The 27,379-nt window shown below is 36.7% G+C and overlaps 5 protein-coding genes across 8 annotated transcripts; 2 read left to right on the forward strand and 3 right to left on the reverse strand.

The window, feature by feature from the left end:
* Window positions 1–414: 414 nt before the first annotated feature.
* On the reverse strand, window positions 415–2,086 carry LOC147534689 (RNA polymerase II transcriptional coactivator KELP-like). The gene is made up of 3 exons (XM_086645955.1): window positions 1,784–2,086; window positions 1,349–1,454; window positions 415–724 (listed from the first exon to the last, which is right to left on the reverse strand). Exons 1-3 carry the CDS (start codon window positions 1,886–1,888, stop codon window positions 627–629), a joined length of 309 nt encoding a protein of 102 aa, XP_086502081.1. The 5' UTR covers window positions 1,889–2,086; the 3' UTR covers window positions 415–626.
* Window positions 2,087–15,586: 13,500 nt separating this feature from the next.
* LOC147534690 ((RS)-norcoclaurine 6-O-methyltransferase-like) lies at window positions 15,587–17,153 on the forward strand. The gene is made up of 2 exons (XM_086646782.1): window positions 15,587–16,418; window positions 16,723–17,153. Exons 1-2 carry the CDS (start codon window positions 15,663–15,665, stop codon window positions 17,014–17,016), a joined length of 1,050 nt encoding a protein of 349 aa, XP_086502908.1. The 5' UTR covers window positions 15,587–15,662; the 3' UTR covers window positions 17,017–17,153.
* Window positions 17,154–17,756: 603 nt separating this feature from the next.
* Window positions 17,757–20,393, reverse strand: LOC147534691 (RNA polymerase II transcriptional coactivator KELP-like). Of its 3 annotated transcripts, none has more exons than XM_086646784.1 (4): window positions 19,873–20,393; window positions 19,648–19,753; window positions 18,281–18,376; window positions 17,757–18,157 (listed from the first exon to the last, which is right to left on the reverse strand). In XM_086646784.1, exons 1-4 carry the CDS (start codon window positions 20,275–20,277, stop codon window positions 18,078–18,080), a joined length of 687 nt encoding a protein of 228 aa, XP_086502910.1. In that variant the 5' UTR covers window positions 20,278–20,393; the 3' UTR covers window positions 17,757–18,077. The 3 variants fall into 3 exon arrangements, with proteins under 3 accessions (XP_086502910.1, XP_086502911.1, XP_086502909.1); XM_086646785.1 differs by having other exon boundaries at window positions 18,270–18,376; XM_086646783.1 differs by having other exon boundaries at window positions 18,023–18,376.
* Window positions 20,394–21,248: 855 nt separating this feature from the next.
* On the reverse strand, window positions 21,249–22,589 carry LOC147534692 (uncharacterized). 2 transcript variants are annotated; one of them, XM_086646787.1, is made up of 3 exons: window positions 22,245–22,589; window positions 21,661–21,903; window positions 21,249–21,566 (listed from the first exon to the last, which is right to left on the reverse strand). In XM_086646787.1, exons 1-3 carry the CDS (start codon window positions 22,472–22,474, stop codon window positions 21,530–21,532), a joined length of 510 nt encoding a protein of 169 aa, XP_086502913.1. In that variant the 5' UTR covers window positions 22,475–22,589; the 3' UTR covers window positions 21,249–21,529. The 2 variants fall into 2 exon arrangements, with proteins under 2 accessions (XP_086502913.1, XP_086502912.1); XM_086646786.1 differs by having other exon boundaries at window positions 21,661–21,906; window positions 22,245–22,543.
* A 2,224-nt stretch (window positions 22,590–24,813) lies between these two features.
* LOC147534693 (aspartyl protease family protein 2-like) lies at window positions 24,814–26,770 on the forward strand. Its single transcript, XM_086646781.1, has one exon. It carries the CDS (start codon window positions 25,010–25,012, stop codon window positions 26,468–26,470), a length of 1,461 nt encoding a protein of 486 aa, XP_086502907.1. The 5' UTR covers window positions 24,814–25,009; the 3' UTR covers window positions 26,471–26,770.
* The last annotated feature ends 609 nt before the right edge of the window (window positions 26,771–27,379 follow it).

Consider the following 27,379-nt stretch of genomic DNA (forward strand, 5'->3'; position numbering starts at 1 on the left):
TTAAATACAATTCAGAACTTATCTGAGTGACACATTCTATTTGGGTTGCTGTGTTATTGTTATACTTGTATAAGATTTTCGGGTGCATTATGAAAGTTTTCTGAGGTATTAGAAACAAGACTGGTTTAGTTGAGGTGTGAAGGTAAATGCATAAATACCAGAATGAGTTGGTTTCTTTGGTGAAAATCAGATGTACAAAGTTCACTAAGTATTTGAAGTCATTTCATAAATAGAGAACAAAGGTAGATGGAACAAGGGTTTTCTTAACCTATGTCCTTAGACAAAGTTAACAAGTTAATTTTGACCTTATGAACTTAGTATATTGATTTCGATGTTTCTAAATCAATGTTTTTACTCCCCTTTTATACCTTCCCTATCTAAATATATATCTATATATATATGTATAGACTTGTAAAGACAAACAAGATTGTCACTTCTTTCTACTGTAAAATTCTAATCCCATTTTCCGTAGTTGAGAGTCGAAAGTGTTACATAAAGAACTAAGGTGGGCTTGGCTGTCTCAAAATTATAAAACCATTTTAAACAATAACTAAAAATCAAATATCTATGGTCTTGTTACTTCGGAAATATCAAGTTATGTTTGATGTTTTTTTATTTGTAACACATTAGTCTCCCAACTTGGACTCCATTTTGTTGATGCCTTCCTCCACGGCTGGAATTGATGTTTTCAGGACTTCCCATTGTTCTTTTGTTAAGCTTATCCCTGAGATAACATTTCCCATGGTTAATAGACGGGCTTAAGAATAAAATACAAAATACAAATAGACATTTAATCATGAGCTATTAGAGAATTTAATCGAGATCTGATTTTGATTGTCGACCTCATATCTCTCAATGTTGGATTTGTGAATGGTGCTCATATCTCGGGAGTTAATCTTCATACATCTAGATCTCTCTCAAATCCAACATAATGGCGAAATGAGCATTGTGGCTCAGTGAAATCTCTCTCTCTCTCCCTCTCTCACGAGGAACTCTAAAAGAGGGTAAAAGTCGAAGCATACTCTAGACCAAACGAAATCAACTGTTTATATTTTTTACTCAACTCTCTCTCTCTCTCTCTCTTGAAGAACTTTTCATTGTCAATGAAAAGTTGATGCCTGTGAAGGTCTGGAGCATGCCTATTTTTGTCGCTTTTCCTATCATTTTTTTTCTCTCAAAATATCTTCTAGGCCGAGATTTCAGCCGATGTGTCATTGTTGTAGAAATAATGCTATAATTAGTTTCAAACGCTAAGTTATAGAAGACTAGTAGGAAACCAATAAGATAAGAGTTGGTGGATGAAGAAAATGAGGCTAAGTTATAGATCATGAAGAGATTTAGTTAGTACCTTTAGAAGAAGGGAAGGACTTTCCATCTTTTTCATAGCACTCTCTCATAGACACTAGTTTCTTCCCTTTATAATCTTGAATCACCACATTTTTCTTGCTTGATAGCTGCAAAAACATAACCATCAAAATAACTAGCGGGAGATGCTAGAGAGCCCAAATTTTTTGGGCATTTTAATGCCCAGCTGATGTGGAATCACTAAGAGACAAGGTTTTTTCAAAGTTTGACTACGGTGGGGACCGCTTTTATTTCTAAATGAGGAAATATGTCACCCTCTAAGTACCAATTTCTAAGTCACTCTATCATTTCCCATAACTAGCTAGGGTTTTAACTACTTCAAATATATCTACAGATCCATCTTTTACAAACTACCCAAATTTCAAACTTCAACATTTACAAGGACAAATAGTGTAAAAACTTTGTTATTCCTGATCACCTTGCAAATGATGGGGTTGCCATATCCATCTTGTTCTTGAACATTAGTTTCTTTTTCAGGCATCTTTTCTATTTCTTCAGTTGGTTCTTCTGCTTCTTTCTTCATTCTCTCTCTCTCTTTCTCTCAATTCTAGACTAGTTTTTTGAACTACTACTTGTATTACTTGATCAATATGCTTTCTTTTGATCTTATCCTTGAATTAATTGTGTGCATGTATTAGTTCTTGTTCAGGTATGGTTATAGTGATCATATCTTTCTGTTTCACAATGTCTGCAGGTTCCATTTTGGTATATCTTCCGGTTCAGGTCTTTGCTCAGTCTATCAGAACACCCTCAGTATGCTATCATGCGCCCTAAGGGTGTTCTGCCACTGGAATATTATTCCCGCGCTAACTCTCTTTACGGTTTATTCAATTTGCCCCCCCCCCCCCCCCCCCCCCCAAAAGACCCATTCACCAAAATGATCTCTTAAGGATGACTAACTTTCAGTTGCCTCCCCGTTGACGGTTTCTTTTTTACCCTTTGATGATGTCGAAAGTAGTTTCCGGTTTATCTCTCAGATGATGAAGAATCAACTATCGAGTGATGAATCTTTTTTGTGTGATTTGATGAAGCAGAGCCTGCGAAAAATTTAGAGACCACACTGACGCTCAAGTCTGAGTCGAGAAATTAAACCTTCAAACCTTTTTTAGAGCAAACCTAATATGCTTATATAGACTTGGATGATCGGTCGTGATGCTCAGTTGAGATGATGCGGTGGTAAGGCTCCTACTTGAATGAGCAATGTCTCGATGGCCATTAGGGGGATAGTATCCCAACGATGGCGTATCTTTTGACATTGACAAATCTTTTGATCAGTTCGTGTATCGATAGTGGGTTTTTGGCTTGCTTCAAGCCTTCCACATCATATAACTTTGTTCAAGTTATTTTTGAAGCTCGGGCAAACCTGTTGGAATCGGAGCCAATTTTGGCTCGACCCGACTCGTCAAACTCAGAAACCGAATGCGCCATTGCGTTCGTCTCGTCGAGACCTTAAATTTAGAGCAAAGAATTACTCGAATCCGATTCCGGATGAATGAGAAATTCGAGTTTGAAGTTTGGGTGAAAAAACGGTTAAGTCAGGGTCTGAAACGTCAAACGGGACAAGTTAGATCAGGGGTCGTTTGAGCGAATACCACGCGCATCCAAATCTGTGGGCACATTTCGGGACTGATCTAACGGTGGGCGTTCTACCCGAGTTTTCTAGCCAGATCCGACGTCCCAGGGTCCAACAGACTCCAATATTCAGTTACTCTTTCTGTTTAGTCCCTCCTTTCGAATGGATACATCTTTTAACCCAACAGACACTATGCACCCATTCAACTCCTATATAAACCAACCAAACCCACTTCATTTTTCATCAATTCATTCTCTTCTCTTCTTATCTTCTCTCCTAACAATTAGAAGTTCTGGTTTGCCTAGAATATCTAATTAAGGGTGTATTTCTAGAAGTTCTGGTTAGACTAGAATATCTAGAAAAGGAAGAAAGAAGTTTTGAGTGGAGTGATAATCATAGGTCGTCTAAAACATCAATTCAATTCACTTTCTTCTTCTCTTCCCTTCTAACAATTAGAGGTTCTGGTTAGCCTAGAATATCTAATTAAAGAAGTATTTTCTAGAGGTTCTGGTTAGACTAGAATATCTGGAAAAGGAAGAAAGAAGTCTCGAGTGAAATTTGAATTTCAGAAGCATTTAGAAGATCATCCGCATTAGTCCAAGAGCTCATAATACTGACAAAGGTTCGTCCGCTTTCAGAATATAGAAGTACCATCTTAAAATTCTGAAAGGTTAGTCGTTGTATCCCGAAGGCATTCACCCTAACGTTTGGTACTGTTACGGGGGTGTAAAATGTCTTAAGGAAAGAGAATTTATTCTTGCCTCGACTACATTAACACCTATCTCGGTTAGTCCGAAAGAAGGAATATTGATTAATCATTATTCCTTATTAGTTTATCTCTCTATAAGTTAGAGAAAGGAAACTCTGTCGAAATTAAGCCAAGACAGAGAGAAATCGACTTATCGATTAATAACCAGAGAACAACAATCTTAAGACATTTTATATATAACAATTATTTCTCTGGTTATAAGATTTTGATCTGGGTTATTTTCTGTGTGTTTTTAGAAAAAATGGCAAGAACAAGAACAACCCTACGGGTTCTTCAGCCTAACACCACATACGTGGAAAACCCAGAGATGTTCAAGGGAACTGACTTCGCTCTGAAGCGGAAGGGTCCATCTCAAAACAGAGGCAAGTCGAGGAAAAGGCAAAGGCCTGTCGAATGCTACAAATGTAGAAAGCGAGGCCACCTAGCCAAAGATTGTCGCTCCACATATGACAGTCAAAGGGAAAAAGCCGATAACCAAGCTTCATTAGCAAAAGACACCGAAAATCGGAATCACCGTCTAATGATTACTGAATTCGAAAAGGCGTTTGATATACTTCATAAGATGAACCTCTGTGCAGAGGCACATGAAGATAACCTGGTTAACAACCAGAGATGGTGGGTCGATTCTAAGACAAATCATCACGTTTGTAGTGACAAAAGCCTATTCTCTTCCTATACAGAGGTAGCCGAAGGAGAGACCTTATTCAAGGAAAACGGCTCGACCTCCCAAGTCAAAGGAAGGGGAAAGATCGTATTAAAATTCACTTCCGAAATAGAGGTGACTTTGACCGATGTACTCCATGCTCCAGACAATCAAAAGAACTTGATTTCTGGTTCTCTTTTAAGTAAAAACGGGTTCAGACTAATCTTTCTGTCAGATATCGTTATCATATTTAAGAAAATGATGTATATTGGAAAGGGCCACTTATGTGGGGGGTTATTTCAATTAAAAGTTACCCATGTAATGCCGAAGGCACCTATTATTAATAAAATTAATAATTATGCGTATATTGTTGAGTCCTCCAATATTTGTCACGAAAGATTAGGACATGTGAATAATAAGTCATTAAAGAAATTAATGAGCTTGGAGTTAAATTCCGAAACTCGAAATTTACTCAAGACGTACATGTCAAACATGTGTATAGTCAAAATGACTAAAACGTTGTTCAAAGTCTTTAGACTTAATTCACAATGAACCCTATAACCTAAGAATGGTTCAAACATAAGGTGGAAAAAGGAAATTCATCAATGACTCCACTTGTTTCTGCTATATTACTTACTAAAGTGTAAGGATGAAGCAGTCGAAAAGTTCGAGCTTTATAAAATCAAAGTAGAAACTCAACTTTGTAAAAAAGATTGAGGCTTTAAGAAACGACTAGTATGAATCTCCTTTCGCCGAGATATACGCCAAGAATGGCATAGTTCATCAAACGGCGACTCTTTTGGTAGAATGAAAGCACAGAACATTAGAAGGGATAAAACTCGATCAGTGGAGATTAAAATCGATGATCAATCTAATCTCGATGAATTTTGTGAAGTATTTCACTAAAATCTATTACTAGCTATGAACAGAAATAAGGTTCAACCCATGGCGACCATAAATGTTGACTTAGTTGATGACTCTTAAAATATCCTCTCGATAACAGAGACATCATAAAACTAAGCAACACCTTGACCACCAAGTATCGACATAAATACTGGGTGTGAAACCGTATATCGAGAATACAGAGAGCGATCAATGATGAATACATGATCCTAAAGGTTCAATTCGATGACGAATCGAAGAAGACAATCACATAAGTAATCAAAGAAGTGTGTCAAGACAAATGTCACAACCTAAACGGTTAGACAAGGTCGATGACAGAATGTTCTCGTTATACAAATAGCTGCGAGACGATGAACTGTTCGAAAGAAATCATCGGTCTGAGATAATAACAATTCCGTGAAACATTCTCGAATACAAAGTTGACGAAGAATGCAAAATTCTGAAATCAAACTTGTCTTCGAGAAAGTAAGTTATTTCGTATAACATATTCAGGCAGTAAATAATTCTCTTGAAGGTCCTTAGGCCTGTCTTAGAATTACAAGGAATCCTCAGATGTGTTAAACGGAAGGACCTTGGCTGAAAGATCTCGAAATTAGGAGTAATTATAAATAAATCCTTAAGTCCTTGTAAAGAGGTCCCTAGAATAGTCCTTATAAATCCTCATGGCAACCTAATATTCTTGGATAGACAAGAGAATTAAGGTTGATAAGACGTAAAATTGAATATTACATCATTCGGTCTAGACGTGACTCGAATAATAAATTCAAGGGTCTTGGTAAGATTTTCGATTCAAGAGTATGAACGAAATCTAGAAACGATAAAGGACAAAATAGGGAATGATAACTTTGATGATCATGCGACAGTTTAAATCTATCAAGAGAGTATATATGATTACGACATATAACTTAAGAAAGAGTTAAAAGAGGAACTCACCTTGTACTATATCTCAAGGTTCTAATGATCATAAATCATCATGTTATAGAACAAAACTAAACACACTACACTAAAGAAATTGTGTACGGAAATAGTTTTGTTAAAGAGGAGAATCCAATGGTTACCCTAGAACTGTGGGGGCAGATATTATTACATATCTGAACGGTACCCTATATGGAATAGTATTAGATTCCACCCAAGTTGACGAATAAGAGAAAATACTCTTGAAATGTGGGGGGACCCGAGAAGGAACCGAAAAGCCAATTATAAAGAAATAAAATGGCATATAGAACTACAAATTCTCCTGAAGATATAACGTCATAATGACGTAAAAAGAGGGAAATTATAGAGTACCTCGGAAACCAGATTTAACCAATAAGAGTGTTTGGTCAATAAGGTTTCATTGAGTGAAGAACTATGGTTATATTCACTAAGTTGTGACAAGAGTCGGAAATCAAGTGTGTGAATATAAGTAATGACGTGAATGTCCAATTCACTCAACAAATCTGGAAAAACACAAATGGAAAGAACTTCTCCTCCTAATCCTAAACTAAGTAACGAGATTCAACCGTGAATCATCTGTTCAAAAGAACAGACAATACTAGTTAGGAATAAGAAAGTGTTTAAGAAGATATGATTCGATGCTTTTCCAGATTGAATCGTTACTCATGATTAATAATCTAAAGTGCATGGTTAAACAGAGAATGGTAGAATAACCACTCAAAAACCACGATAAGCATAAATACTTGAATTTGAACAAATTCAAGAAAGCGTTATCAGAGTAACAAATAGTTCTTAGGTATCTGAGCAGACTCGTATTAATGTTTGTACATGTCATAAAGGAAAATGAAGATATGTGGACAACACTCGAATCTCAGATACAAAATAGTGGATATGACAAACCACTAAGGGCTACGATATCACAAAATCCTCAGAGGCAGACGTGCATAGCTGGATCAACAATGTAATCCTAAAGGCCTTGATGGATACATTGCTTTTGAGAAAGCAAAGGAAGTAGGTGAACTTCCTGGAGGATATTTGTTTGTGATTGAAGCCAGTGCACGCAATAAACCTGAGTAGTTGTTGCGTGGGCACTAATACGGTAAGTCTAGAGAATTCAAAATAAAATAGACTAGCACCGTAAAGCAATTGCTCTCAAGGAATGCATAAATTAAAATTATACTCAATCCTAAGTTACCTGGCGGATCCGTAAAGAACAAGGGTGAACAAGAGAGTTGAAATTGCATCATCAAGGGGAATGTGGCAAAAACGCCTAAAGTAAATGAGTAAAGGCATGGTGAAACCCTACCTAGATGACTGGAGATCCCACGATCTAGGTTCAAAGGGCAACTGAAGCTATATCCTGACTCGACAGTAACACTGTAAGAGATTTCTATCTCTTACCCATTCCTAGGATGATAACAGTGTTGCCTGCATTGAGAGGCTAAGCATTAAGCTTTTAATGAATCCGAAAACTTAGAACTTGATTCTAACGTGAGGTATAGCAGGATACCTTATTACGGATAACCTATATGTGTGTGAATTGATGCCGGTTCCGTGGGAAGGTCGTCTAGGCCGACTTCTCTAAAGCACACATGAATTCGGGATTGTTCAGGGCCGAAATGAACACAACCGAGAACCTAAGTCGGTAAGGGATTAGCTGTGTGATAGCTATTCAGGTTTACAATTTCCAGGACTCAGTTCAAGACGATAAGTTCACTGCCGTCCTTGTAGACCTTGTAGTTATTCACTAGGAAAGGTTCAAAGTCGAAAGACTACCTTCTTCCGATGCAGCGAAGTTCCGCATATGAGCTCTTTTAGTGTCAGTATGTCAGTATAGTATGTTTGTATATAGTAAACCTCGAATTTTCATTCATGTGGGGGATTGTTGGAATCGGAGCCAATTTTGGCTCGACCCGACTCGTCAAACTCAGAAACCGAACGCGCCATTGCGTTCGTCTCGTCGAGACCTTAAATTTAGAGCAAAGAATTACTCGAATCCGATTCCGGATGAATGAGAAATTCGAGTTTGAAGTTTGGGTGAAAAAACGGTTAAGTCAGGGTCTGAAACGTCAAACGGGACAAGTTAGATCAGGGGTCGTTTGAGCGAATACCACGCGCATCCAAATCTGTGGGCACATTTCGGGACTGATCTAACGGTGGGCGTTCTACCCGAGTTTTCTAGCCAGATCCGACGTCCCAGGGTCCAACAGACTCCAATATTCAGTTACTCTTTCTGTTTAGTCCCTCCTTTCGAATGGATACATCTTTTAACCCAACAGACACTATGCACCCATTCAACTCCTATATAAACCAACCAAACCCACTTCATTTTTCATCAATTCATTCTCTTCTCTTCTTATCTTCTCTCCTAACAATTAGAAGTTCTGGTTTGCCTAGAATATCTAATTAAGGGTGTATTTCTAGAAGTTCTGGTTAGACTAGAATATCTAGAAAAGGAAGAAAGAAGTTTTGAGTGGAGTGATAATCATAGGTCGTCTAAAACATCAATTCAATTCACTTTCTTCTTCTCTTCCCTTCTAACAATTAGAGGTTCTGGTTAGCCTAGAATATCTAATTAAAGAAGTATTTTCTAGAGGTTCTGGTTAGACTAGAATATCTGGAAAAGGAAGAAAGAAGTCTCGAGTGAAATTTGAATTTCAGAAGCATTTAGAAGATCATCCGCATTAGTCCAAGAGCTCATAATACTGACAAAGGTTCGTCCGCTTTCAGAATATAGAAGTACCATCTTAAAATTCTGAAAGGTTAGTCGTTGTATCCCGAAGGCATTCACCCTAACGTTTGGTACTGTTACGGGGGTGTAAAATGTCTTAAGGAAAGAGAATTTATTCTTGCCTCGACTACATTAACACCTATCTCGGTTAGTCCGAAAGAAGGAATATTGATTAATCATTATTCCTTATTAGTTTATCTCTCTATAAGTTAGAGAAAGGAAACTCTGTCGAAATTAAGCCAAGACAGAGAGAAATCGACTTATCGATTAATAACCAGAGAACAACAAAACCAAGCTTAAATGATTGTTCTCTCTCTTCTCCAAACCTCAGTCCAAGCTAGAGCTTAGGTTAAGCAAATGTTAGCTCGGATCCCCCTTTTTGTGCCAAGAGGAAAGACAAGAGTCATGGTGCCAAGCTGACTTCTGGAGACCTTCCTTGTTCTAAAATCTTGAGCAATGCTCTTACCCGTGGCTGACCTGATTTATCTCGAAGCTAGGACAGGTTAATGCGTCAAGAAAATTAGGTTCAGGTGGCAGGGCTCCGTTGGATCTGTCTCTGATGACTTGTATGTGGGTCGGCCCACGTATCTCTCAGTCAATTTGTGGAGTTTTTAACTTGGTCAAAGGTGACCAGACCATTCGCTCAACACATTCTTTTCAAATCCATGATTCCCTATGGTTTCTCACTTTTTTCATCATAAAACTAATATTTCCCGAACCTTAGCGAGAGCTCAATTCAAACAAAGAATCTCGTTGGCTTTGCGGGAGTAAACATCCCAGGTCGTTCTCGGTCGTGAACCAAAATTTTGTGTCCACTCAATTACTAGGTCCAGTCTGGTCAAAATCACAAATTTCTTTAACTATTGCCCATGGACCGACTGACCGGACGAACCTCCTCGTTATCGGATCGGTCGGATTCCAAGCAAACCACCAACTTAATAATAAAATAACGAAAAAAACTTAATTTTAAAATATTTGCACAGTTAACCTCCATGAGAAATGTTAATGTAGTCATCGATTACGAGATTCTAGAGTGATACAGAATTAAAAATCGTACAACATCAAAAAAGTCCAGAATTCATGTTAGTGGTGTATGCAGGCCGCCCCAAAGAAAAAAGCTCTAGAAGAAGTGCTAAGAGATCCTAGGATTTTATAATCCAATGGTCAGGAGCCCCGTATATAGACCGTTAGATCACACTATAAAACTAAGGGTCGTGTCTATAGAGTAGCGGTACGTCTCTCAATCAATCTGATCGTGTCTATAGGGTTAAACAAAACAGTTATCCGGTCAAGACCTATGACTACTTTCCGCTCGTTAGATACCGTTGGATAGATAGGGTATGTTCGTGACATGTTTCGAGTACCCGCGATCCACCTCGAAGTCGAGCTGACCCAGGAGGGTGCCTGGCCATCTTCCCACCCCTATGGACAGCTGATGGCTGGGTGTGGGCAAAGGGAGGAGGAATAAAAGAAACTTATTTAGGGTTTGTCTGATAGTGTGAAATATTTTATGTGAAAACCACAATGTTATCTTATGAAAAAGAAAACTTAGTTTTTTTACACAAATTCAATTTTTTGTGTTTCGTAGGGTAGAAAAAAAGTTGAAAAGAAATTTCTAAAGACACCCGGGCACCATTTGCAATAAGATTGGACGCCTTTAGAAGTTCCCAATGTCCACACCATTTGGTGTAATGGTTGGACACCCCTCTTAAGACCATGAGGTCGTGAGATCGAGTCTCGGTAGAAGCAGTTGCCATCAAGATTTATCCTATGTAATGTAGGCTATGAATAATGTAAATAATTTGTCGGGCTTTAGGCCTCTTCGTTGTCGGGCTTTAGGCCTCTTTCATTCTCAGTTTAAATTAGGCGGTTATCGTGCTCATTACTTCTCTGTAATGACCAAAAATCGTATTAGGCCCAGTTCGCCTAAATGCCGCCTAGGCCCAACCTAATTTGCATTAACATCACTTGGGTCCATCCCACTTGCCTACTGGTTGGACACTCTCCAACGTGGAATTAGATCCATTAGAAATCTAAACGGCTCTAAGCCCTTGTGAGCGTCCATCTAGACGAACAATAACCCATTAAAAGTAACAATACTCCAAGCACCCCTTGAGCCTGCCGGTTTCCGAGTCAACCTCAACTCCGGAGACCTTGCCACGTATTCATTTGACGAAGTCACTCTAAAACCCCACGTCGCCTTAAGTACCTTTAGGCGATCTCAGACTACGAAGAGTCTAAAGTCGAGGCGGCGTAATCGTACGGTCAAATTGCTTTAGGCGACAGATCGACGACTAAAACGAGTCTCCCTTAGGGTTCAGAGTCACCCTCAACCCCAAGTATTTCGGATCTGATAGACTCCACGAGTCCATCAGCCGCCTATAAATAGAAGGAGACTCGGACTCCAAAGGCATCAAATACTGACTATAAAACTACAGAACACTTTTCTCTCTCTCAGTTTTAGTATCTTCTGATCAGTGCTCTAGACGACGATAATCGACCTATAAATTCCAGAAGACTTGAAGGGTAATCTTCTAGGGGATCACTCTAGACGACGATATTATATCTTCAAGCTCCATCACTCTCGAAGTCCTTCTAAAGTCCTTGTTACATCTCACTTCTCCATTATCCAGAATCTCCGATCGAGACGACCTCTCGACCTGCTCCAAGAGATCAATCCGACCAACTATCCCGTAGAGTCGAAGCTCCGGCCACTCTACGAGTCTAGCCACTCTCCGACGATACAACACGGTGACACCCTCAACATTCAATCGATTAATATTTATCTTTTATATTTTGCTGACTTGACCATCGGAGTGCCCTTGGCAAGACACCATCCCGGTGTCCCAAAGACTTCACGATTTTACTCGTTTTTGTCTGTCTACAGGTCCAACCGGAATTTCGTCCGTCTCGAGGTCTAAAGCCCAAGTTGTTGGTGGCCCACCAATCGACGATCTATTAATTGTGTGATTTTTTACCGTCCACAATCTCCATGATGCATCTATGCCTTGTAACGACTAACGTAGACCGTGGTCGAATTCTGAAAAAAAAAAAAAAAAAAAGAAGTTCCCAATTCTCTCTCTCCATCACAAAATCGACAACAACTTGAACTCAACATCACCGACAATTGATTCCCATGAAGAAACCAACAGAAACCCTAATTGTTTCCCATGAAGAATCAACAACAACCTAGTTCATTATCATAAAAAATCAACAACAACCTAATTGATTACCATGAAGAAATCAATGACAATCGAAAAAGAGGAGTAATGGAGAGTGGGGAGAAATGGGGTTTTGCTTGAATTATGTGAGAGAGTTTAAGATGGAGAGTTGTTGTTGTAAGAGTGAGAGTCCAGTGAGAGAAACGACAGAGAGAGCGTAAAAATAATAAGAGGACAGGGAAACCAATTTCTCATGTGTTTAGGTGGTAAGTCGGGCTTTTTTTCCACCAATTTTACCACATAAAACCTACTTTCTCACTTTTTTGAGTCTAATCGAACAGTGAAAAATCGATTTTCTCAACCCATTTTCCCAACGTATCGAACGGACCCTTATAGTGATGAAAGTGCTAATACAGAAAAGAAGGAATAATAAAAAGAAACAAAAAGCTAACTATTGCTCGTAATGTTCTCTAATTTAAGAACGAAGATGTTGGTTTTCGGCTCATTAGTAATTACTAGCAAGACTAGACCAATAAATGGACAAACACAAATCTTAGGTGCACAACAAACATGGGTGTAAAAATAATTATCTCTTTCATCATCTAAAACCTTCGCCTTCATCCTTCATTGTTTCTCTCTAAGAATTTATTGTAAAACAATGGTGAACCTATAACTCAATAGTCACAAGGTGAAATTATCGACTGATAAAATCTTCCACTTCATCCTTCTACTAACCTAACAATTACTCCTTCGTAACTCTTCTTCATTGTCTGGGATTTTCTCTTTCCAGAGTTAATCCTAACCTAGAAATGGCGAATTTTCTTCTTAAAAATACAATCTAATTGTGCAGTTGCAAGATAAATGACACTGAAACAAATAACTGACACAACCCATGCATCTAACCTAGTCCACAATGCCTATACCATAGATAACAGAAAATACTTAAACTAATCGGCTAATCCTCGCCCAATGAATCCAAACAATCAAGTTCCCAATAATGGACGCCTTGGTATCTACAGAATTTTTGCAAATATTATGATATCTATTTATGCCTTGTTAGTGTTCACTTAAATGATATCATATGATCATATCAACTACGGCAAAACCGAAATGTTTGATAAAAGTTAGAATCAAAACGAACTGCTGGACATAATAGCAACCAAAACGAACTGTTAGACACAATTGGAGGCTATAAGGACCAGTTAGTCACAAATTGGGGGCCAAAACGGAACTAACCCATTAATTTATTCATCTAAGAGGGTGTTTGATTTTACACTTATTAAATACTTTTCACTTCTTAAGTGCAGGCCGACAATTTTAGGTCGTTTGTTTTTTCACTCAATAAGTGAAAATCGCTTCTAAGTAGTGGCAAAGTAAGTGCAAAATAGTAAGCTCTAAATTAGAGCTTATTTTTTCACACTTTTATAAGTGTTAAAAAAAACATCTTTATCCCTCATCTAATATAACAAAGACCAATATAATTATAACAAAAAACAAAACTTTAATGATAAATACAAAATTTTCTTTATGGTTTTAGCGAAGATTTGTCTCCCATCCTTCACCTAAATCTTTTTTCGAGATTATTCTCATCTCTCCTCCTTCACTAATAATAAAATCACCCGAACTTCATGGTGCAACGTGACCTCTTTCTCCTTCATGATTAATCCTTAATTGTTTACTATTTGTATTTTTGACACAAAGTATTAATAAATCTTATTAGTCTTCTTGTACCTAAACTCGTGAACTTAATGAATTAGTATGAACTGCTAATATTTAAAATACTTCAAAGTCAAAATAGACAATTACTCATTTTCATAACATTTAAAATTAATATAAAACTAAAAATCAAACACTTAGATGTGACGAAAAACAAGCGATGTAACTTATAATTAATATCACTTAATAAGTAATTATCACTTAATAAGTGGTTAGTGGTATCACTTATGAGTAATAAAAAATCAAACGCCCCTTCCAAGTAAATAGTTTGAGTTACTACTCCGAGACATTATCTAATCACTTAACATGTGCATTCCTTCAAGTAAATAGTTTAGTACTACTCCCTAGACATTATCTAATCACTGAACATCCATGTGACCATGTGCTCTTGTTATCACAATATCTTGATGTGAATATTGTTTACAGTCCGTTTATCACGATCTTTTAAATAAAACAGAATCATGTTACGATATCTTCATGTCAATGCTCGGATATCTCTCAAGCAAACACATGTCCTTCATTTTGAACAAAAAAAATAACAGGTCCTCCAATTACTTAATTAGTACTCGGTTTAAATATGTGATTATTAGCTTAAACTATTGTTTTCTGCTTTTAAAACTATTTTTTTCTTCGATCAAACGAGAAAGTCAACTATGTATATTACGTTGTGATTACATACAACCGACATGAGATATTTGGGAGCCTGTAAGATGAAATGCTCAAGATATTATAAAGTACTTCAGACATTACAAAGTCTACGAACGTGACCCTCTGATACCTTAATTACTATGGTTTAGGGTGATATGCTAAAAGATTTTCTAATTGTGGTTTCCTAGCACTTCTACTGCTACAACTACCACCACTTATTATTGTTATTTTTTATTACAAAAATGCTATATAAGATCTTCTTTCTATGTGCAAATGCATTTTATTCATCTATGCTAGTGCAAATTCTACATAAAAATTTGAAGTTAATAAAATTGATTGCCTATTAAAATCTATGTTAAACACATTCAAACTTTGTATGTTAAATATGATTAAAGAAATGTGTAACTGAACATTTTTATGTGTGATCAAAATACTTTGTAATTTTGTTTATTTAGCTTAATAGAGGACATAAATACATACTTTTTAAATTGGTAATAAATAACCCCAACCGGCACAAGCATTCTTCAAATATAAATCAAATAGGATAATGCTACTCGGACTCCCAAAGTACATAAGAAATACAAAATATGTTTGACCTATGCCTAGAAAGGCCAGAATACTCATTGTAAAGATTAAGACCACCTCCCTATTATGAGAAATACAAAATATATTAGGGTTCCAAACATAGTTTTCAGGAACCGATATTAATTTCTCTCTTTGATACTTGATAGACTAGTTCACACTGCATTAGCAATTTTTAAGATTGATTAACTATGGCATGCTGAAACTATTAGGCGGGTCAGTCTATCGGATTTGTGGTCTCGTGCTTCTATTGGACAGGTTTTATGGACTAGAATTCGGGTATAGATACTTTTGTTAAGTTTGTGGTCATCCAACTCAAAACCAATTGACAATGAGTGGAGACGGCCTATACATTATATTCTTGATTGCTAGTTACCCTTATCTCATGTGGGACTATTCTCCCACTTACTCGTGTCCTGAATAATGAAGCCTGTGTCCCCAATCCTTTTTCGTGGTAGAAAAGTCCCAAAAATAGTTCTCTTTTTACTCTATCAGTCTCACAGTAATATCCAAATTAAGCCCAAAACACTATAAAAACAGGACTAATCCTTAACTTAGTATTCTCACATTGACAACATAACCAAATACCATCTGTCTTGAAAGTAGAGAGAGAGAGAGAAAAAGAAAAAAGAGAGATGGAAGGAGCAGACAAGATTGATGAAGCAGCCCAAGCCAAAATTTGGAACCACATCTATGGTTTTGCAGAAACCCTAGTTATGAAAACAGCAGTTGAACTTGAAATTGCTGATACAATTCACAACCATGGAAAACCCATGACTCTATCCGAGTTAGCTTCAAAATTACCTGTTCAACCCGTTGACTTAGACCGACTTTACCGAGTCATGCGTTATTTAGTTCATATGAAGCTTTTCAAGATAGAAGAAGAAGAAGAATCATTTGGTGAAATTAAATATTCTTTATTACCACCAGCCAAATTTCTGATCAAGGGTTGGGAGAACTCAATGGTGGGTGCAATTCTTTATATAAATGATAAAGATATCATGTCTCCATGGCATAATTTGAAAGATGGAGTAGTGAGTAACACTAATGCTTTTGAGAAATCATTAGGGAAATATGTATGGGATTATATGAGTGCTAATCCTGAAAAAAATAAGATATTTAATGAAGCAATGGCTTGTGATTCTAGATTGGTAACATCTGCTTTAGTCAATAACTGTGGAAGTATTTTCCAAGGAATTCAAACTCTTGTTGATGTTGGTGGTGGAACTGGAACTGTTATCAAAGCTATTTCCATGGCTTTCCCACATATTAATTGTAGTGTTTATGATCTTCCTCATGTGATTTCTGATTCCCTTGATATTCCTAACATTCTCAAAATTGAAGGTGATATGTTCAAATCAATTCCCTCTGCTGATGCTATTTTGTTGAAGGTAATTAATTACTACTTGTTTTATTTCATTTATTTTTATAAATTAACTACTGAAAAATGATTTTCTTATTCCGATCGAGATATGTGTCCAGACATGCTTTAGAGAAAGAAAGTGTCTTATCTGACACATATCCCAGCCAGGATAGTGCTGGGGCCAGCATCACACTATATAGTTTTGAAGCCGAAATTGGTGTTTTAAACTATTTGGATGTAAAAGACTATAATAGGTTTTACGTGCTTCTAGATAATTTGAATACTCGGAAAAATTATATTAATGCTTTTTGATGGAAATTTATCTAAAACAGAGCATTCTTCACGACTGGAAGGATGACGAATGCATTCAAATTCTAAAAAATTGCAAAGAAGTTTTACCCAAGGAAGGGGGTAAAGTTATTATCGTCGATGTAGTTCTAGACATGGAATTAAATCATCCTTTTTTCATGGCTAGACTAAATCTGGATATGGATATGATGATTTATGAAGGAAAAGAGAGAACAGAACAAGAATGGAAGAAATTGATTGATGCAGCTGGTTTTGCAAGTTACAAAATCACTCAGATTTCTGCAGTACCATGTGTAATTGAAGCTTTTCCTTATTGATTAGGATATACTAAGTTACTAACTTATCCTATATTTTATTTTCTTCCTTATGTTTTCTTTTGAATTTAGTAATGTTGTAATAGGATTTATATTTCTCATGAAGTTGGAATGAGATATGATGATCTTCTTGTTTTTCATTATTTGTTCCTATGTTTATCCTCATTGGTGGTCATGTTCTCAATTTTCCGTCTTAAATTAGAATTGGAAAATGATTGTTCGGTTCAGAAAATTGTTCTATCAACAAGAAGTTGTCAAAATATTATGAATAATGATACATAAAATTTAAAATAATATGGATAATTAGCATTCAAGTCATTCTTTAATTATTTGGTTTCCAAAATATCCTAACACATTCAAATACACTTTCTCTCCCAAAACATCTAAAAAACTTTAGGATTTCTTCTTCTTCTCCTTCAATGCATTCGATTTGCTTTCCTATATACTGTTTGGGAGCTTTAGTCAGTGACTTTTTTTCTCGTAATGTTGATTCTCTACCTAGTTGCTACTTTGCTTTTACAACATCCACAAAACCTCTATGCTATTATGTGCATTAGAATGTCGAGTAGGTTTTGATATGCCCGTCCCATCCCTACCCTCGAGTGAGACGAGAGGGTGGAGAAATCAATTTCTCATGTTTTAAGTGGTAAAATTTGTTAGACTTCACCCAACCTAATTTTACCATGGAAAATTGACTTTCTCCCCTTGTGGGTGAAAAATAGGCTTTGCCACGAAAATCAATCTTGCGGCCAAAATCAATTTACCCAGCTCAATTCCCAATATTTATTTTCCAATGGATCACAACACATTGACACTTTAATAAAAGAAAGGATAAATAAAGAAAGAAAAAGTTAACTACTGCTCCTAATGTTGTCTGATTTGAGCACGGAGGTGCTGTAGGAAAGGCTCACTGAGTCACTGGTATAAAGAGGAAAAAAAATAAATCCTACTTTCAGTCTTGCCATTTTCTGATTTAATTTGTAGCAATTTTGTGATAAATAGCGGGCGAACAAGAAAGAAGCCGGTCATATGATATCATCAAGAAGTGTTTTTTTCTCCTTCAACTAACTGTATTTGCCATTTTCAGATATATTTTGGATATAATCAGATGCTACTTTACTACACTCTCCTTTAGAAGATGAACCTGTCCAGACAAGGATACAACTTGGTTATGATGGACGGTGCAAAACGTTATAATAGCTGCGTACAGAGTATATGCACATGGTTGTTGCCGTTATAACTGAAAAAGAAAATACCTTCTGTATACCTGAGGCTAATCTTAACTCAGTTTTCTTGATTGCTTCTTCAATTGCTGGAACTGAAGTTCTGAAGGATGACCATTGTTCATTTGATAAGCTTATTCCTGCGAGTATGACGTAGAAAGTATGGAGGTGCTTAGAAAGAGTACAATGGACACATACGCGACCAGAGTGGTGGTTTTTTTCCCATTGTTTGAATCTTAGTCATCTTAGTCTAATGGGCCCAAAATCAACCATTCAAACATCACAAGTCAGACAAAAACAGACATTCTGAAATCTGATTCGAGTTAGATTTTAGACTTGACTTAGAAAAATACAATGAACACCTAAGAGAGCATGTCAAAGCCTTAAAGTATGTACACACGTATACTCATACACATATAGAGAGAGAAAGAGGTTGTAAAATCTATCTGGTCATATAGTGATCATGCCACGCAGAAAACATATCATGTGCTGAATAGACCCTCAAATGGCGTATTTTTTCTTAAACATACAATCTAATTGTGAAGTTGCAAGATAAATGACTTAAAATGAACCAAACAAATGACATTTAGAACATTACCCATGCATCTAACCTAGTCCACAATGCCTATACCGTAGAGAGCATACAATATCTAAACTAATCGGCTAATCCTTGCGGAACGAATTGAAACATCAAGTTTCCAATAATGGCCACCTTGGTATGTAAAGAATTTTTGCAAATATTATCATATCTATTTACGCCTTGTTAGTGTTCACTTAAACGATATTATATGATCATATCAACCGGTCCATAGTCTGAAAAAAGAATTTGGCAAACTAAGGTGCGAAGTATTTGTAGTTTAAACATGACTATAAACATCCAGAGACACTCATGTCGAGCTCGTGCTGACAATTGACTAACTACAAGTGAATACGGTTGCACATAAAGAGAGATGTAGATAACACCAATACATAACTTGGAATCGTACAGTTTCACAACATACCAAACCTGAGCTAATATTTCAAAAAGAAAAACCTTCAAGCAAACTACTTACTTAACCTCTCTTACTTCCAAGATCATTAGATGAATCTGATGCATAACGATTATCTAAATGGCATTAATAGAATTGGAATAGGAGAAAGAAACCCTCTAATAGCCATAGGCCCACAGAACGAATAAGAAGAAATCTTAAACCGAATTACCAACTATTGAAGTGACGGCTGAACCCTAATTTGATTGAAAATTTGTTACTATTTGTCAATCATTTTGAATCATAGAATTCTAAGAAAACAAAAAGCAAGTTAAGATAATGAGAAGGCAGCCATGGAACAAATCAAGACAACCCAATTAGAGATGAAATTACAAACAAAAGGTGTGATTAACAAATTAAGCTAATTAGGTTATTATTATTACCTTTAAAGGAAGGGAATTGCTTTCCATTTTTCAGGTAGAAATCTCTAATAGACACCAATGTTCTCCCATTAAAATCATGAACAGTAACCCTTCTTTTACTTGATAACTGCACAACAATTAAAACCACACAACCCAAACTAGGGTTTTCTTAATTGATCCAAATCTTCTATTAGGGTTTAAAGACTAGGGTTTTGAGAGTTAAAAAAAGGGAATCTTATTATGTACCTCACAAATAATGACACCTCCATTACCATCATTACTTTTCTCACCAATCTTTGGCTTTATATCCTCTTCTTCTTTTTCCTCTTTCTCTTCTTCTTTTTCTCCCATTAATGATGGTGGTGGTGGTTTCTCTGTTGATGCTGGTGTGGGTGGTGGTGGTGCTATTAGTGTGGCGACGGTGGTAGGTGGTACAGGTTCTTCTTCTGCTTCTTCCATGGAAATGAGAAACGATTCAATAACGTTTCTGACGAATTGCTTGAGTTTTGGAACGGAGAGATCAATGCCTAGTTTATCAGAAGCAATACATCGAACTTTAAACTCAGTCATCTCATCCATGTCTGCTTTTTTCAAGATCTCAATCAATGTTTCTGAGATTTTACTCTCAATATTAATTTCTGGTGGTTCCATTTTTAACTACTACTCCTATAGAAGATTACTCTTCTAAAAAACAGAGTTATTACCTAGTAGAGAAGCCAAAGAGGAGAGAAGGAATTTAAATGGGCACCACCAGAATCTAGAATAGTGGTGGCCATGGGGCCGTGTGGACCATAAAACCCTCCGACACGCCCCGTTCAGCAGACTGGTCTGCCGATGCGTATGACCGATCGGCCGATCGCCAACAACTAATCTTTTACGAGTAGAGACAAGAGAGGAAATAGGTCTAAAACAAAAGGGAAAAAAAATTACCAGTTAAATTTGACTAACGAACATATGATGTTCAACCAAATTATTCAGATACCATATTTGAACCATAAATAGCTCGTGTTCTTCTCAATTCTTGCTTCATTCCAAGCCCTTTGGTCGTAGCTTTCTTAGCTCTCCACTATGTTTTTTTTTTCTGATCACCCCTTCTTTTGGGTTCCTTGCTTCATTTCTGTTTCTTTACCATTATTCCCCTTATTCCCCCCCTCCCCCCAACCCCCCTATAATCAACTTCACCTATGAGTTTGGGTGGATTAATCAGATTACCCACCAATCAAGTGTTCTTTATATAAAGATTGTTCGAGCTTAAAAGAACCTTATATAGTTGGTAGATGCAGGAGTAGTAGGTGATTCTTGTTAGCGTAACTCTCTAAGGCGTTCTTTCGGATTTTAAGCTCATAAGTATGAAAGAAAGCATCACCTCTTAATTCAGCTTTTGGCTTTAGAGAAGCCCTTATATGCAAACAGTACAAGGAAAGACACCATTCTACATCACACAAATCGTTTTTCGATATAAAACCTTGCACCTAGGCACGAGCTTACTAGTTGAGTACAATAGCCGCTATCACGGTATCAATGTCCAAACATTTTCAGGTTTAAGTCGAAAAGTATACTGTAAACATAACAAACAACAAAATAACGAGTTCAAAAGAAATCGGTATATCACGTACAAAACATTTAACCAACAAATTATATTCTGTAAAGGTGAATTACTCGTGGCAGGAGAACTCACATAAAAATGAAAAAGAAACATTTTATACATCTGTCTTGATTGGCTCACAAATCATATTTCAATATGTGGAGTATACAACAGAAGACAAGAATGATAAAACCCATTACCTCATTGTTGCAACACTGATGCTTATCTAACAGAGTGAGAGAGAGAGCTATAACCTCTACTTTTTTTTTAGAAATTGAGATTAAGTTTGCGAACGAAATGTTTATGTGTCATAAGTCGTTACTTCTTGAAGCTTTTTGGGCTTTTCTTTTTTGTGCTGCATTAGTTATGAAAACAAATTAGAACAATGGCAAAGTGACAATTCAAAATTCCTAAAAACTGTCTGTAATTTCCTACACAATAAGTTTTACCTTGATTGAGTCTCGTCAGTAGTCACGATAGAAACTTCCCTCTCGGTTCTTCCCCAAGCAACTTCGTCCATGCTTTGCCCGCGTCGCCTATACCTTCCACCAGATGCTAAAAAACCAGGGCAAGGCCTGTAAGCCTTGATAGGCCACCAGCCAAAGCCAGGGACAGTTGCTATCCCACCTTGAACCCTCCCTTCCCCATTACAACCCCTCTCTATTTCTTCCTTCCCGCATGCCTTACACCCCCTACTAACACATTCAAAATCAAGAAACGCCATGGTGTGAGTTTAGTCCCACATTGACGAAAGCAAATCTTGTAACTAAGAATATAATATCTAAAGCTTTTCAGTTGGAGATCCACAAACTTAATATTCACCAATATGACCTAGAAATCTAGAACATAAACAGTTTGAGCTCAAGCTCATTAGATAATCTATTTTCAAAATCTCTAAGTCATAGATTAGAGGCATCATAATCCATAAAATACCTCAACAAGTTACTAAACAGATTAATAAAAATGGAAACCAACTTAAACTTTCAAAAGATAGAAATGGAAATCAAGAGAAAGAAACCCAGATGGAATTAACCTGAAAGGAAGCTTTACTGGGTCACTAGTGGAAGATTCAGACTTGGTGGAGACTTCCTTTGATAAATTTGGAGTTGAATTTTCTTCAAATAAAGAAGCTGGAGGAGGAGAACAGAAAGGGATGAAATTAGGTTTAGTAAGTGGTATTTTAGTGTTGATCTTACAATTTAGATTTTGGGTGAAGATAGAGTGAGATGGAGAAGATGAAACTGGCAGAAGAAGAGCTGCCATTGGTGAACAGAAATGACTCACTTATTTTCTCTCGTTTTGGATCAAAGTTTTGGATAAAATGGCACGGGTAGTTTTCATTTTATTTTATTCTCTTTTTAATTCTTTTTTGTATAATTATATATAATGTATATTATAATTTTCTCTTTAACCAAAAAAAAAATATAATTTCCATAACGTTCATTAAGCTTATATTTTTCCATAAAAGAATGTGTTTTTTCTTTTCTGGGTTAGCAATATTATCATCTATAACGCTTTTAAGCTCATGTTTCAGATGCATCTAAACTTTAAAGTGGTGGTTTATTAAGTTAGATATCATTGTTTGATTTTCAGATGGCCGAGTTCTTTATTAAGTCATAAAAAATTTCGTTGATACACACATAGTCTTGCTCTAGTGGTACTACGTACTTTGAAAAATTCTGAGGCCACCAAATCGATATTTTGTGGAAATGTAAATCCATCATTTATTTTGTGTTAATAAAATCATAAAGAAATATAGATTAGTATCTAACAACTTCTAATATGACCTTATAACGAAAAAAAAAGGCTTCTAATATGACCTTTAGGCTCGTGATAGAACATTTTCATGGAAGTTATGGGTATATTTTGTTAGTATTAAAATTATTTGATATATAATTTGATGGGTATTGTATTTATCTAATGCTACATTAGAAAAAAGTAGTCACTAATTATACTCACTCCAAGATTTCTAGCTTAAAAACGAATTTATACCTTTATAATGAGCCCTACTTCTATTAAAACTAGTTTCTTTTCTCTCTAGATATATCTCCCTCAACTGGACAGGGAGACACATTTATGAGGGACTTTCTTCCTCTCCTTTAGAACAATTCAAAACAATATTGGTCCTACTCGTTTTTGATGGGTCTTGGACTGCCTGCCTATAGTAGTGATTGGTGGTTAATTGAGGTTTCTAGGTGCTTTCTCCCACTTGCATTCTAAACACCCAAGTTTCTCTATAGGCCCCTCACCTTTACTTGACGTTCTACCATTAGTGAGTCAGTTATATATTTTCTACTACAAGAGTCATTACAAGGCATAAAATAAAATGATACGAACATAACAAGTGCCTAATAAATTCATTTATAACACATGATAGAAAAACTAGTAATTTACCATGGGTTTGGTATCAAATTTAACATCAGGTGACGTAAGTTGTTGATTATCAATGGCGTAAGTTGTTCAAAGAAGTAACTTTCTTTAGATTATCCATGAACCATTTCAAGTATTGTGAAGAGAACTTCACTCTCATCAAGTTTATGTGAAGATCCCTAGTTTGGAATCTTCTTCCCCTGTTTTTTAGTATCACTAAACATGAGAGATTATTTCCCTCCATTTTTTCTAGCATGTCCCTAACTCGTATAAACTTTTTATTCGCCCTAAAGTTTAGCAGGGTTAGTGGTGCATGAGTGATTTCTCTTCACAAACTATGACAATATTTGTTAAAGACAATCTCACAAAAGTTAAACCCTATTTCAATTAAAGACAATGTGTGTTTAGAAATTCGAATAATTCGAATAATATCGCTTTACTGAATGAGTAAAAATACTTCAAAGGTAGTATTACATTTAACCAAACACGGTCATAAAAATTTATTGCAAAATACATTGTCTTTTTACAATAAAAGACATTGCATATAAAATCTCCTAAACAATGATTTGTAGAAGTGAATAATCAACATATCATGTATAACAAATCCTTAACGTAATAACGATATTTACATGGGCTTTATGTGAACCATTTCTCGGGCCTAAGAACTGGTTTCTACAGAAACTACTTGGTTATTACTGTTAATTAGAATTTATTTTATAATACTGATAATAATAATAATGATAAATATTCGTCCACCTCTCTTTCATTTGGTGATTGGACACTTTCTTTGAACACCTCAAGTAACATAAATAAATCTCTCCGAAAGAGCAGATTATTTTCAAGATCTATACAATAAAGTAGAGATGAAAGTAGATAGGCAATTAGACTCTTTCCGAGATCGGGTAGCATTTGGGATTTCTGGAGGGGGCAGTAAAGGTGGACAGAGTTCAACAAAAAAAAAAGTAAAGGTGGACAGTGGTCACAGGTCACAGCTAAATCATAGTAATAGCATTTCGTTGGGAGATGAAATATCTTATTATACATTGAACCAGTTCCTGTTTGGAACTGGTTCGTGTTTGTCTTTTAGCTGGTAGACAAATTAAAGTTCCTGTTTGGAACTGGTTCTTTTAGCTGGTAGACAAATTAAAGTACACCGCCGTACCGGAAACTTAATGAAACTACTAATCTCTTCTTTTAAATTCGTAATTTCCGTAAATCATGGCTTTTATTCACTCATCTAACTCTATTCATTTCTTTCCCCTGCTTTCACAACTAAAAAACTCCCCCATTTTAATATCTCACACGAGAAATCGCTCATACCACAACCACACACACACACTCTCTCTCTCTCTCTCTCTTCCTATCTATATATCCCCATCACTTCTTCCCTCTTTCTCACTCTACTCTCCTCACTTTCTCTCTCTACACATGGAAAGAATAGCAAAAACCGCTTTCTTTCTATCCCTCTTCACTTTCCTCTTTTCAAGCGGTTTCACTAAACAACTTGAAACCCAAACTCTAGTTTTAAATCCTCTTTCAAAACCACCTTCTGTCGACCCAAATGATCTCTTATGGAACGAATCAGAAGAAACCCTAAACTCAGAAACAGAAAACCACAAATCTTCTTCTTCCATTCTCACTCTTCAGTTACAACACATAGATTCACTTTCTCTAAATCAAGACGAAACCCCACAATCCCTCTTTAACCTTAGACTAAAAAGAGATGAACTTCGTGTCGAAACCCTAGTTTCCATGTCTAATGGTACACAGAGAAATGTCACTAGGGTTAATAATAATGGAAAGGGTTTCAGTAGTTCAATAATTTCAGGTCTTTCTCAAGGTAGTGGTGAGTATTTTACACGTATAGGAGTCGGTACGCCACCAAAAAACGTTTATATGGTGCTCGATACGGGTAGTGATATAGTTTGGCTACAATGCGCCCCGTGTCGGAAATGTTACTCACAGACCGATCCGATTTTTGATCCTTCTAAATCGTCTTCTTATTCTGGTGTATCTTGTGGTTCTCCCTTGTGTAGAAGTCTTGATGCGTCTGGATGTAATCAACGGAGATCCTGTCTTTATCAAGTATCCTACGGTGATGGTTCTTTCACTTTTGGTGAATTTTCTACTGAAACTTTGACTTTTCGTAGGTCAAAGATTCCGAAAGTTGCTATTGGTTGCGGCCATGATAACGAGGGTTTGTTCGTCGGTGCGGCTGGACTGTTAGGTCTTGGCCGTGGGAAATTATCTTTTCCGACTCAAACTGGCCGTCGATTTGGTAGAAAGTTTTCTTACTGTCTTGTTGATCGGACGGCTGCAAATTCGAAACCGTCTTCAATGGTTTTTGGTGAATCGGCCGTTTCTAGATCAGCCGTTTTTACTCCAATGCTAAAAAACCCTAAACTTGATACTTTTTACTACGTTAATCTGGTTGGGATTAGTGTTGGAGGGATTCGTGTTTCAGGGATAAGATCGTCATTTTTCCGGCTTGACCGTGGTGGAAACGGTGGTGTTATTATTGACTCAGGTACATCGGTGACTCGGTTGACTCGTCCTGCTTATATAGCTTTACGTGATGCTTTCCGTACTGGAACGAAAAGTTTGAAAAATGCGCCAGCTTTCTCTTTATTCGACACGTGTTATGATTTATCGGGACAAAAAGAGGTGAAGGTACCAACGGTTGTGATGCATTTTGGTGGTGGAGCGGACGTATCCTTACCCGCCTCCAATTACTTAATACCCGTTGATACCAGCGGTGTGTTTTGCTTTGCCTTCGCGGGTACAACTGGCGGGTTATCCATAATAGGAAATATCCAGCAACAAGGATTCCGGGTAGTGTTTGATGCTGCAGGTTCTCGGGTCGGGTTTGCTCCAAACGGATGCGTGTAAGAAACCGTTATTATGTTGTACCGTTTTATCGGTGTTGTAATTTTTTTCTTTGTCGTTATATGACTCTATGATACAGAGGGGTAATTTAGTAATATTATGTCAACAAAATGACGGAAATACCGTGACCCGACGGGTTAGCTTTGTTGGACTTGAGAGTTTGGGACCATCATGAAGGGGTGGTGGTGGGGCCCAAAGTAACTTGTGAGCATGTTGTTGTACTGTACCCAGAGGTTGTGGGGCCTAAAGTAATATATGGGCTGACCCTACCTAATTGATCAATCCATTATCAGTTTGGGGAAAGAATTGAGTAGGCATTATTATCAGTTCGGGATTTGCAATTGCTTTTTGGCTTTCTTTAATTTCTTATCTTAATATGTCAGACTTTGTATTGAGACTTTGAAGCTTGTTTTTGGAGGTGGTCGCATTTTTTTTACTTTATAGAGTGGTTCTTTATCTTCTGAGGAATCCAGTTTAAAGGTAATTAATTTTTCCTATTTTCAGTCCAAAATATTGAGATCTGTATAATAAGTATCACAACTTAAATATCTCTTTGTCCGAGTTAAACAATATTGAGATTTTTGTGGTTTTGAGTTGGAAGTTCGAGATAAAATATCTAATGGTACCTATGGTAGAGAGTAGAGACCATAGATGGAAAATGATAATGGGACTCTGTCGAGAAGAAATTTCTGGCCGGATGACTTGACCAGACAATATTTAGAGAACAGCTAGAGGACTCGTAGGAGTTTAGTCTAGAGACGGGCTCCGGACTTGGTTAGGCATTCTATCAGGTTGGGAGAAAATTTTAGGGAAGACTTCATCCATGAAAGAAACCCTTGGTGAACTTTTCGATATAGCATCTCCTTTCTTATTAACATCCCTAATCATTAGTTTTCCCTTAAATTTGTTAGT

This window comes from Eschscholzia californica, unplaced genomic scaffold, assembly GCF_041429995.1.
Source record: "Eschscholzia californica isolate CP2 unplaced genomic scaffold, dmEscCali1.0.p SCAF_6, whole genome shotgun sequence".
Classification (NCBI taxonomy): Eukaryota; Viridiplantae; Streptophyta; class Magnoliopsida; order Ranunculales; family Papaveraceae; genus Eschscholzia; species Eschscholzia californica.

Coding starts and splice junctions, on each gene's coding strand:
- LOC147534689 (XM_086645955.1), bottom strand. CDS start 1,888: ATGAAGAAAGAAGCAGAAGAACCAACTGAAGAAATAGAAAAGATGCCT. Junction 1,455..1,783: donor GCAACCCCATCATTTGCAAG/GTGATCAGGAAT, acceptor ATGTTTTTGCAG/CTATCAAGCAAGAAAAATGT. Junction 725..1,348: donor GTCCTTCCCTTCTTCTAAAG/GTACTAACTAAA, acceptor ATGTTATCTCAG/GGATAAGCTTAACAAAAGAA.
- LOC147534690 (XM_086646782.1), top strand. CDS start 15,663: ATGGAAGGAGCAGACAAGATTGATGAAGCAGCCCAAGCCAAAATTTGG. Junction 16,419..16,722: donor CTGATGCTATTTTGTTGAAG/GTAATTAATTAC, acceptor TATCTAAAACAG/AGCATTCTTCACGACTGGAA.
- LOC147534691 (XM_086646783.1), bottom strand. CDS start 20,277: ATGGAACCACCAGAAATTAATATTGAGAGTAAAATCTCAGAAACATTG. Junction 19,754..19,872: donor GAGGTGTCATTATTTGTGAG/GTACATAATAAG, acceptor ATTGTTGTGCAG/TTATCAAGTAAAAGAAGGGT. Junction 18,377..19,647: donor GCAATTCCCTTCCTTTAAAG/GTAATAATAATA, acceptor TCATACTCGCAG/GAATAAGCTTATCAAATGAA.
- LOC147534692 (XM_086646786.1), bottom strand. CDS start 22,474: ATGGCAGCTCTTCTTCTGCCAGTTTCATCTTCTCCATCTCACTCTATC. Junction 21,907..22,244: donor CCAGTAAAGCTTCCTTTCAG/GTTAATTCCATC, acceptor TGAATGTGTTAG/TAGGGGGTGTAAGGCATGCG. Junction 21,567..21,660: donor ACTGACGAGACTCAATCAAG/GTAAAACTTATT, acceptor TAACTAATGCAG/CACAAAAAAGAAAAGCCCAA.
- LOC147534693 (XM_086646781.1), top strand. CDS start 25,010: ATGGAAAGAATAGCAAAAACCGCTTTCTTTCTATCCCTCTTCACTTTC.